Source organism: Streptopelia decaocto (assembly GCF_964273445.1).
Source record: "Streptopelia decaocto genome assembly, chromosome: 1".
NCBI lineage: Eukaryota > Metazoa > Chordata > Aves > Columbiformes > Columbidae > Streptopelia > Streptopelia decaocto.
The window spans coordinates 63,457,872-63,470,487 of NC_138663.1; the positions used below are offsets into that span (position 1 = coordinate 63,457,872).

A 12,616-nucleotide genomic window follows, 5' to 3' on the forward strand; every position below is an offset into this window, starting at 1 on the left:
CAAAAAAGAGCTGCAAGGAGTCAAAAAGCTTTGACTTTTTGGGAATAAAGTGTTTTGCTGTGGAAATAACAAAATATTCAATTCCAATGTGAAACTTCCCACTTTCCCTTTCCAAAACATCATTTTAAAAATTCAATATTCAATATAAAAAGAGATATAGAGAACTAATTCATGTTAATGATATAAATATTAGTAATAGAAAGGTAAATTAAACAAACTGAAAAAACCAAACCAATCTTTAACACCCTTGATCTTAGTGTTGCAATGGGATCTGAAATTATTCTATTCCATTAAGTAAACAGTCCAGGACAGTTGTCCTGAATTTTTTTTTTTTTTTAATTCTTCAATCTCAATAATAAACTGAAAATCAAATTTAATCCCCTTGCATTACCTGTATTTCTTGCACATTTTATGTTATTTCTGTATTTCTGGTCAGCTAGTCCTATACTGAGGAATCTGAATTATCAGGGCGATATATTCTAGAACACAGATTGACTGAAGGTAGATTATATGGATAGATCCTACTCTGTTTTAAAGGAATAATTTACCTTTGCAGATCAAATTTGGAGAGAGGAAAAAAAAAAAAAAAAAGAAGAAAATGGCTTCCTAAATCTTAGCCAGCTGTGTTGGGTTTGTATTGATTGTTACAGGTATACGTGAATGCTATTGAAAAAGCTATTTATATAAAAATAAAGCATTTTCTCATTGAACAATCATTGTCCAGTTGTCACCAAGAAGACAACTTTTCTTCTGTGCCAGATTTGAGCATTTAAAACCAGAACTGCTACTTTATTGTATCTTTCCTGTACCCCAGCTTGGATATATTTATTGTTTCACACTGTAGGAAGCAATCTGAATGCTCCAGAAGCCTCTCAAGCTACAAAAAGTTTTTTCATCCCAGACAGAGTTGCTGATCCAGACACGTTAGATGATCTCTGTAGGCTTCAAGTCAAGAAATACAAAGTATTTCAGGGAGTAGGGGAGATACTTCTTGTTAAGTAGAGGGGACACTCTGGTGAGAGTTTGGTATCCTTTAGATAGACATCTGAGAGGATGTTTGACTGCTGGGCACCAAGAGAAACTATGAAATACCATAGTTCACAACTTACTTAAGGCCCACAGTGCTAAAATCCAACTGGAATGATACTCCGGGGTGGTTAGCCCGTAGCTAATTGCATCGTGCTCTGATGCATACCTCACTTCTCTCTGCAAGCCGTTGTGCATTTTTGTTATATTAATTGGCTGTTCCAGTTTAAGGTAATTTTGTCATGGGCTGAGTGCGAAAGAGGTGCTGAAAGCGGGGCACCTAAATTAGGGTAAAGGTTTGGTATGTGTTCCATTGTATACAGGTATTTTTTCTGGTGAATATGTGAGGTATGCTGTGTATATAATACCCCTATGTATATAATAACAATATATTTATTTTTTACTTTTTAATATACTTTTATATTTTTATGTGAGTGAAGGTCTTAGAACAGGACAAACAATGATCCTATAGAAAAATAAAATATTTTGTTGATTGGGTAGAAAACAAATAAAACTCCACACACACAGTCACTGTAATTGAATTAATACTAGTTCTTGATTTTGGTCTTATAGCACCAATTGGGCGTTACCAGCCCACATTAATAATTCAGTGTCTGGACCTCATCATTCAGATTTGTGCGTGTAGTGTAACAACACTTGTTTGTAACATAATAACTAAAGATCAGCATAAACATAACCTGTGAACAGAATGGCTCTGCTCCATTGAATTAACTTATTCTATGAAATAGTGCATAGGAGGAGTGATTTGCTCAAGGAATTGGAAAAGCAAACCACCTACAAAAGCACTTAAACCAAACCCCAAAACCTGGATTTGTCTATTAAAAACGTTATGAGGAGATGGTAAATAAAAACTATATTAGGAGTATGAAAGGCATAAGAAAATAATTGTGTATGAAATGTGAGAGTAACTGTACAGCATCTTATATATTTCACTTAATCCTGCCTTAAATCTTGTAGCTGAATAAGAAAATATTAAAGACGCCATATATATTTTCTTATATATATATATTCACTTTCTACATATAACATATGTATCCCATTTATAGCCTATAATATTAAGAGGGAGAAATATTCTAAAGCAGAAAAAATTGCTCAACTGAAAAATAATTATTTGTTTAATTAAAATCAGTGACATATCAACACTATGAATTAGCCAAATTCATTTATGTTGGGGGAGCCTATCCAAATAAGAAAGTATGAATATAACATTGTCTTTCTTACTGGAGGCATGTACAGCTGACTGCAAAAAGAAAAAAGAAAGACAAAAAATAATTACATGAGAATACAGCTTTATCACATAGAGTTTTTCTTAATGATTTCTCCCTTCTCTTCCTTTATCTGTATTTTCCTTTTATCTGTCATAAATCTGAATAATAGTTTCTCCTATTCCTTCTGTATTTTTGTTTGCTCAATCTAATTTTCTCCATCCACAGACATTAATGAAAATTTCAGTGTGTTTTTCCCATCAGATTTCTGTTGTTTCATCACCAAAAACCCATCAAGAAGCATTTATGATTTTTCTGCTTCTGTTTATCTCTCTCCTCTTTTTCTCATACGTTTTATTTAAAGGTGTTTTTTTTCTTTAATATTATTTTTTCCTCTAATTTTATTTTTCCTCTGCTTTTATCAAAATTGTGTCTTTTCTGTGTGATGCACCATGGTTCATTCACATCTTTAATATTTCTCATCTTATCAACCTCTTTGATCTAATTCCCTCCTTTATTTTCTCCCTAGCTAGATTCTCTCAATTACTACATACTCCCTCTATTTTTTTTTTTCTTCTTCCAGTATCCCCTCTTGAACATTGCTATAGAAGGATGGAAGGGCTTTTTTCTGTTCCATTCTGTTTGCAAGAGAAGGGTTTTCCTGCCCATCTTTCTAACTGGGAAGAGGACAGCTGCCTAAAGAATTACATCATTCCTTAGCCCTCCACACAAAGCAGTGTTGAGATCCATGAGAGAGCTGGCAGGTATCTTCTTTTATTTGAAGTTACAGAATGTTTTACTCACCAACTTAGCAACAAGTATGGGAAGGAGGACACAGATTACTGGCCAAGCCTGTTTTATTATTTTCCTGCAAGCCCTAAATATATGTGTGCTTAGACAAGACTAAACCACAGGATTTACTTGTCTATAGTTGAGCTCTACCTGAAGAAGTCTTCACTTTTTGTCATTTGTGCCTTTTGAGATATTCATGGTTAAGGTGACACTTCCCAGGAAGTATCATACAGCCATTACTTTAACTGGTTGAAAACTCCTGAGGAAGAGGTGAATGGATTCTGTTCAATGGATTGTCTTATGGAAAAGAAATGGATGCCAGAACTATTACAATTGTTCTTTTCATGAAGATGATATCAAGGAAATTTGTATACAGTGATGGTTTCCTGACTTCCTATGAAAACTAAGGATTTCATGCAGTTCCATTTCTTAGAAGAAGAAAATTTCAGATAACTGCAGGAAGGGGGCCAACATAAGTGTAAGACAGAGTCAACAGCAATAAAATATATCGCTAGGGGATTACAGTGTATGACAAATAACATGTCCAACAGATGTTCAGAACTCAAACAGGAGCAATGGTTGGACATGAGCTTAATGGCAGGCTAGACTAAGATGGATTTTCTGAACTATAGGCTCAGTTGAGGAGAGAGGAAACAACTACATGTATGTATAGTATATCTAGTATGACAGGAATAACAAACTGGAAACTCTGAACTCCACAACTATACAAATAATACCATGAATATTTTAAGTGGTTGCAAAATACACATATTAAGCATTAAACAGTTAAAATGAAGTATGAAATTATTACAGTAACTATTCAGCTAATTTAATTCTGATAAATATAAAAGTAAGCCAAAATAATGAAGAAAGAAAAAAAAAATGTTCATTTACATGTAAAACAGATAGCAGAAGAGCTGTGTTTCCCCTCTTGATCACTCTAACTCTTCCTGATAGGGAAGGATGAGTGAGGAGGTTCTGGATAGATCAGTTGTTAAACATTCAGTGTTTGGTTTCTCTTTTGAAAGGAGTCTTAGGTACTATTTATGATAAGATGATGTGAGTACTTGTCATTTACTACCCAGTAGCAGGATAAAGCCTCACAACTACTAGGTTAGCAACTCTGTGTTGTATTCAGTGTTCTAAGAGATGAGATACAACACACAATTTCCTCCTTATTTTCTACTACAGGAACTATTTTCCCCAGCCCCACTAAATCTCAGTGTTCCGAGCAGGCAGAACACATCAGTTGTTTGCTATGTTACCAGCCTTGACAGAATTTTCCTTCCCTAAAATAAGTAGGGCTTATTTGTGTGTGTTTGTTTGTTTGTTTTTCAGCCTGGCCTACCTTTTGTGCTTTTGGCATATCAGTGTGGCGCTGAGCACGTACAGAGCGTGCAGATTTAGGTGGCTTTATTGGAGCACAATACATCTCCAGCCTCCTCAGGTCACAACTCTGGAAGCAGCATTCATCCACTATTCCCTTGTGGTGTAAGCGTCTACTGCTGGATCCATACCCTGTAGGCTTACCTATTCAAAACACAAATGGAAAGTTTTTATGTTAGAAAGAAAATGCAAAGATCTCAGCAGTAATGATATTAAGTTGCATTATTTTAACTGAATCACCCATGGCAGTTGCAGAGGCTTCCTGTGTGTATCTATTCTAAGAACCTGCTCTCAGATACAGCTTTGAAAGATATTCCTGGAAATGGCCAGCTTTGATCTCTGTCTATGGTGGTTGTTATTTACGCATTTGAGCAAAACTATAAAGTATTATGAAAAGATTTTCTTGAACTGTCTTGGCATTTAAAATGGAATGGGAGGGAAGCTGAAGTCTGACATTTCGAAGCCTTGCAAAGGAAATTTGCCCTTTAGCTTTTGAATGAAAACCGATTGCAGAGCTGACTGAGGTAGCTGGTGTTTAGAGATCAGAGATTATGTCTATGTTGTAGGCAAGTATTTTGTAATGAAAAAGGCTACACTGAGGCACTATGTGAAGTCAGAGTGTGTTCCAAAGGGGAATGAAATACTGTATACCACTTCATGGGCTGTACGATCCACAAGCTCAAAAACTAGTGAGAAGCAGGAAATAAATAACAAAGTAACCAATGAAATGCAGCAAAAATAGGAAGATGTCTGATGGTACAGATAAAAACAGATTTTATATTCTGTAGTTTTGCACAAGGTAAGAAGTGGGATTGACATAACATGGTCTTTCCTGTGTTTTGTGTTTGCACTGGGCATCTGTAGGAACTACCTGATTGGCAAATATTTTGCATTTTTTCACTCAGCTCCAGTAAAAGGAGACATTTTCATTCACAGAACTCTTACACTCTTCTTTCTCTCTCTTTTTTATTTTTTTTTCTTGTTAAGTGATTTATGATTTCTTTATTAACTGATGATTTCTCTGCTACAATATGTGAATACTACAGACCCACTATTTCCTGGGCTTGTTTGCATGCAATGTAGATGGATGTGCAGTTGCCCTGATATGACTAACTAAAAGTGAAGGAACAATAAATTCACACACCACTACCAACAGCTTACTCACTACATCGATTTTAAAATTCTGGTAGAATTTGGTTTCAGACAGTAAAATTCTGAAAAGATTAAATGTTTTGTTTTGACATTTTCAGCATTAAATGTTTCCATTTACAGAATGATCCACATTGGTTAAGAACCAAAAAATATGGAAAAAAAAAGAAAGAAAATGGCACCAAAAGCCAAAAAATGGAGCAACTGAATTCAGTCAGCTCTACCAATTCTTTTTCTAGCTGTTTTTTTTTTTTCTTCCTTCCCTGTCAGTTTTATCACTGAGACCAAAAATCTGTTATTCACAGAGTTTGGCAGGAGTTTACATTTCAAAGGAATTACTCAAGCTAGAAAAAGGCTAAAGGTACAAAAAAAAGATGAAAATTCAATTTCTCTTTTGGAAATTATTGCCTTCAATGCTTATACAGCAAATTCTAGGTTAATATACATATACTTGTCCTGCAGTTGTCAGCTTGAAGACAAAACTGTGTTTTGCAGTTCACAGAATCACAGAATGTTAAGGATTGGAAGGGACCTCAAAAGATCATCTAGTCCAATCCCCCTGCCGGAGCAGGAACACCTAGATGAGGTTACACAGGAATGTGTCCAGGCAGGTTTTGAATGTCTCCAGAGTAGGAGACTCCACAACCCCCCTGGGCAGCCTGTTCCAATGCTCTGTTACCCTCACTGAGAAGAGGTTTGTTTCTTCTCAAATTTAAGTGGAATCTCTTGTGTTCCAGTTTGAACCCATTACCACTCGTCTTACCAGTGGTTGTCACCGAGAAGAGCCTGGCTCCATCCTCACGACACTCACCCTTTATATATCTGTAAACATTAATAAGGTCACCCCTCAGGCTCCTCCAAGCTAAAGAGCCCCAGCTCCCTCAGCCTTTCGTCATAAGGGAGATGCTCCACTCCCTTAATCATCTTGGTTGGCCTACGCTGGACTCTCTCCAGCAGTTCCCTGTCCTTCTTGAACTGAGGGGCCCAGAACTGGACACAATATTTCAGATGTGGTCTGACCAGCACAGAGTAGAGGGGAAGGAGAACCTCTCTGGACTTACTAACCACCCCGCTTCTAATACAGCCCAGGATGCCATTGACCTTCTTGGCCACAAGGGCACAGTGCTGGCTCATGGTCATCTTGCTGTCCACCAGGACCTCCAGGTCCCTTTCCCCTACACTGCTCTCTAATAGGTCATTCCCCAACTTATACTGGAACCTGGGGTTGTTCTTACCCAAATGCAAGACACTACACTTGCCCTTGTTATATTTCATCAAATTTTTCCCTGCCCAACTCTCCAGCCTATCCAGGTCTCGCTGGATGGCAGCACAGCCTTCTGGCGTGTCAGCCACTCCTCCCAGCTTGGTGCCATCAGCAAACTTGCTGATAGTACACTCTATTCCCTCATCCAAGTGATTGATGAATATATTGAATAGTACTGGTCCCAGTACTGACCTTTGAGACACTCCACTAGATACAGGCCTTCAACTAGACTCTGCTTCATTGACCACAACTCTCTGGCTTCTTTCCTTCAGTCAGTTCACAGTCCACCTCACTGCCTAATCATCCAGACCACACTTCCTCAGTTTAGCTGTGAGGATGCTGTGGGAGAGTGTATCAAAGGCTTTACTGAAGTCCAGCTAGACCACATCCACCGCTCTGCCATCATCTATCCACCACGTTATGTCTTCATAAAAGGCTATGAGGTTGGTCAAGCACGACTTGCCCTTGGTGAAGCCATGTTGGCTGCCCCTAATGACCCTCTTATCTTTGATATGCCTTGAGATGGCACGAAGGATAAGTTTTTCCATCACTTTCCCGGGGATGGAGGTGAGGCTGACTGGTCTATAGTTACCCAGGTCCTCCTTCTTGCCCTTTTTGAAGACTGGAGTGACATTTGCTTTCCTCCAGTCCTCAGGCGCCTCTCCTGTTTCCCATGACTTAGCAAAGATGATGGAGAGTGGCCTAGCAATGACCTCAGCCAGCTCCCTCAGCACCCGTGGGTCCTTCCCATCTGGAACCATGGATTTATGGATATCCAGATTGCTTAATTGCTCCCTAACCCAGTCCTCATCAACTAAGGCAAACTCCTCCATTGTCCTGACTTCCTCTGGGGCCTCAGGGGAACAGGGCTCCTCAGGACAGCTTCCGTCAGAGTAGACAGAGACAAAGAAGGCATTCAGTAACTCTGCCTTCTCTGTATCTTCTGTCACCAGGGCATCCACCTCATTCGTCAGTGGGCCTACATTGCCTCTGGTGTTAGTTTTATCTACCATGTGTTTGAAAAAGCTCTTTCTGTTGTCCTTGACCCCTCTTGCCAGGTTTAATTCTAAAGAGGCCTTAGCTTTCCTAGTTGCCTCCCTACATCCTCTGATGACAGCCTTGTATTCTTCCCAAGTGGCCAGCCCCTCCTTACATGATCTGTAAACTCTCCTCTTCCACTTGAGCTTACCTAGCAGTTCCCTGTTTAACCATGCAGGTCTCCTAGTTCCCTTCCTTGACTTCCTACATGTCGGGATGCTCTGATCTTGAGCTTGGTAGAAGCAGTCCCTGAATACTATCCAACTATCTTGGGCCCCTTTACCTTCAAGCAGCCTTGCCCATGGGATTTCCCCTAGCAATTGCTTGAAAAGGCCAAAGTTTGCCCTGCTGAAGTCCAGGGTTGCAAATCTGCTTGCTATTCTGTTCCTGCCACACAAGATCCTGAACTCCACCATTTCATGGTCACTGCAACCAAGGCGGCCCTCCACCTTTACTGCTTCAACCAGACCCTCCTTGTTAGTGAGGATGAGGTCCAGCAGTGCACCTCTCCTAGTCGGCTCCTCCACCATTTGCATCAGAAAGTTAGCATCAATGCACTGGAAGAACCTCCTGGACTGTGGCTGGCCAGCCGAGTAGTCCTTCCAGCAAATATCAGGGAAGTTAAAATCCCCCACAACAACCAGGGCCTGTGACTGTGAGGCCACTCTCAGCTGTGTTCTCTGTGATTAAAACATATGTCCAGTGACGAAGAGCCCTTGAGGCCTTAGTATATCCGTAAATGAAAAGACCTCTAGTGGTAAAGTAGATCTAACATTTTAGACAGCAATACAGTCAGCTAAGAACTAACTATCCCTATGAGCTTTATAAACCCAGACAATGGGTTTTTAAATGTCCTTTTTTCCCAGGGACTATAAATTAAACAAAAGAAAAATATGCTTACTTAGTATATTGAAATCCACTGAGGGCCTCTATACTGTACATTGCCTGCAAAATTATTTGTTTCATAAGACTAAACAGAACAGTAAGCCAGGAGTGGATTACAGTAATATTTTGATTTGTCTGTGTCTGTGTTTGTGTTGTTTTCTGTGTATCATTGAAAAGTATTATAAATATGAAGACACAGACTGTTTTCACTCACTGAGTTATACTATAAGTATCAGCATTTCCCTGGAGATTTTTCTGAAGTCTGTTAATCAGATTTTCTTAGACACATACTTTTAAAATTTAGTAGTCATGATAAAATGTGGAGTGTCATTACTGTGTGATACACAGAGCTGTTCCACATATTGTCTTGTTTCCTTTTAAAACATGGAAGGGCAAATCCTGTTCCTGGATATGCAGGTGTAACTCTTTGTGATAGATCCAGCTGAACTGTAGGTAAGTTTGAGCTTACCTTTCGTCAGTCTGCAAATTTTTCATAAGCAAACAGCCTCTAAAAGCTTCTATTCAAGAATTTTCCTTTAAGTGGTATTTCATAGCAGCTAACACCATAGAAGTTTGGTTGATTCCCTGGCTAGTGATAATAGTAAAAATAAGGATGGACAGTTCATCAGTTAGTTTCATCTGGCTTATCATGACCTTTCTACCTAGAAAAGAAGTTACCTACTAAAAATAAAAAATCTACTGATCCAGTAGAAGATTTCAAAATCAGTAATGTTTTGCACTTCTAAGGATCTTACAAATGTTGACGGCTCATGATATTCATGCTAGGTAGACAATATTACCTTTATCTGACATAATTTAGAATCAATAAGATGAAATGTGTTGTCTGGGAACATCCATGAGTTAACAGAACTTGATAGAAAAAATCTTCCTTCCATGAGTAGAAAGACTATAAATGTCTTTAACGTGCAAAATCTATTAGCAAAACAAGTATGTTTGTTCTTTGCTGAAGCCAATTATCTACTCTGCAGAGCACTTCCTGTGGTATTTTTTCTTAGTGTTTTGTTTTGGTCAGAATGGTCTGCTGACAGATATCAGCATTTTTTTGGGATATGAAGGGGTTATAAAGGAAATAGTCAAATGAAATGAAAAGTTTGAAAGGTCTCAAAATGTTGTCATTTAATATGATTAACATTTAGCTTTGTCATGATTAAAGCCAAAGATGAAGCAGTTGGTAGAGATGATTTTTTTTTTTTTAATCTTCCATCACTTTAAACAATCAATAGCTGTTTCCAATTTGTCTGCGTTGAGGCTGTACTTATACAGCACTGCTTGTATTTTGCCCTTTTAAATTTAGCTATATGATATGATATGATATGATATGATATGATATGATATGATATTATATTATATTATATTATATTATATTATATTATCTGATGTTTTCTTTCCTTAATTATTTTTTACTCAAGACATAAGAAAACCAGAGACATGCAATGGGTTACATAGTTTTCTACCAGTTTATCAGTATCATTTCTTGTTAATACAATTTCTGACCTTCTGGTACGTACAGTCATTTCAATAGGAATATGTATGATTTTTCTTTGATAGTGCATAAATAGAAGAACTAGAGCCATGTGCTCTAACTTTTAATAACATCACTCATTTATTTTTACATGATGTCTTCCCAATAAGTCAAGTAGGAACTTACACATTTTTTTTGTTTGTTAGAAGTTGTAAATTCTGAGTTTTATTCCCATCTAGCTACTATCTTTCTATGTGATTTCGTGGAAGTTATTTCACCCTTCAGTGTCTGAATTTAACCATTTATAAAAATGATAATATACCTGTATATACCTGAAATAACCCATGTAGCATTACCTGCCTTATGTAGTAATCAGTAGCAATATTTCTCCTGCACTATCAGATGCATAAATAGTTAATACAAATCCTGAATCCTGGAATATTTCAAGTGTTAAAATCTCAGTGTACTTCAAAATTATTTTTACTGTAGCCAGAACAAAGACATCTATGAGTTGTTTCTCTTTCTGACAGAATAACTTTATGAAGGAAAATATAATGTTTTATAGTTCTTTAAAAAAACCTGTATGGTACATGTAACAAGTTTGGAATGGAATCACTAATGCATCAGTGATTTGGTCAGCAATAAAATTTGATGTTTATGTATAGACTTATATGTTAATGTATTACATGGCATACTAAATGCTCATCCTTCATAAAAAGATAACATTAGTATTGTGAAGTCAAATGATTTTACTTTTTTTTTTCTTTTAAATAAGTTTTCCCAAGGTTTTTGACAGACCTAAGCAATCAAGTATGCTTAATATTCACATCAAATAGAAAGTGATATCACCCAAAGTACTGCACAATAGGTAGAGAAAATGAATAGAAAAAAATAGGAAAAATGGTTCTGTTTCAGTAATCATGATTCTGGACTCTACTTTTGAGAAGTATCTGATGTCTAAATTAATTTTAAACCAATAGATTTTAAATTGCTGCTGTCCACGTAAGTGCTGCAGTATACAAAATACGATATCACAGAGATGAGATAAAGAATTACAAGGAGATACTATCACTTCTACAGATATTATCAGTATTTGAACCATCTTTTTCTGGAAAGACTGCAGGATCAGATGGTCGCAGTTCATCAGATTACCAAAGTGTGTGCTTAGATCTAAGCAAATGCTCAAGCTCCTACACAGTCTATGGGACTAAATCACATATTCAGCAGTAAGCACATGCCTCAGTTCTCTCCTACATAGGGAATGACATAACTAAACACTTAAGTTAATTTCTAGACCATATTAGTAAATAAATGACTGATAGTTCTGAACATTTAATACCATTTTTCTGTTCCTTAATATTTTTATGGCATTGCCTTAAAATATGGACTGATTCTGTTGTGTCAGTGTGCTGGGCACCCATATAGATTTTTCTGATCTTTCTGACACCATTTGAGTGCTGTCTTCCAGCTGTTATCAAAAAGTCCCTTGTATTTACTCAGCCTTCAAAGTGCTGCATGTGGACATATAGCAGCCCTAGGCATTCCTTTTTGCTGACGTACACTGATTTCCTTGAATGTTTCTTTCCTTTTTTGTCAGTTGCTAGCTCAAAAGGGGTTTCATATCATGTGGGTCAAAGTTTTCTTAATACAAATTTTGGCTCTTGTTTAATCTACCGTACCAAGTATGTGAATGTTTCTTTCTGTGTGCTACAAGCAGATACAAAGTCTAGTCACACTGCTCTGAAGTCGCCTGACAGGCCAAGGTACAGCATTCCAATAGTTAAACAGCTGCCTTCTGTACTAACAGCACTTCCCTTTAAATAATGCCAACTCAATGGAGTAATTCAGTAGGGCTTGTTTATGCTTGATTTCTTTTTTTCCCCTGCTTCCCTCCAAAATACCTCACTGGTGCTGCCATTGGTTCTTCTCTACTGACGGTTTCAGTGTGAGAAACACTGGTGTAGGTGGATTATAGAATTTCCAGTTGTCAAACTATCGAGGCATTCTGTGGAGTGTTATAATCTACTGTTGTAGCATTAACATTAGGAAATTACAAGAGAAATAGCCTAGGATAAACACAAATCTGATCACTATTTAGAGGACTCCAGGAAGAACTGGGGTAATATGTTCTGGAGCTTTTATGTGGCTATTTATATTTGCTGTAAATAGAGTTTTTTTAGCCCATCAGTAGAACCTGAGAATGTCATTCAGACTGTAATTCAGAAAAAACATCAAAAATCTGAAGAACAGTGAACTAACATACTATTAGTGTCAATCTTCAGGTGTAACTGCAACTTTTGAAGTAATGTGGAAGGCAATTGACCTATTAGTGTACTATAATCTTGTACTGAGAAACTCAAAATATTT

The 12,616-nt window shown here is 37.3% G+C and overlaps 1 protein-coding gene across 1 annotated transcript in view; it reads right to left on the minus strand.

Annotated features, from left to right (window-relative positions):
• Nucleotides 1–12,616, minus strand: part of IGF1 (insulin like growth factor 1) — a 54,667-nt gene that overhangs the window by 7,122 nt on the left and 34,929 nt on the right. The window contains exon 3 of the mRNA XM_082060534.1: nt 4,393–4,574. Coding sequence (XP_081916660.1) covers nt 4,393–4,574 — 182 coding nt within the window. The remainder of the gene's footprint in view (nt 1–4,392; nt 4,575–12,616) is intronic.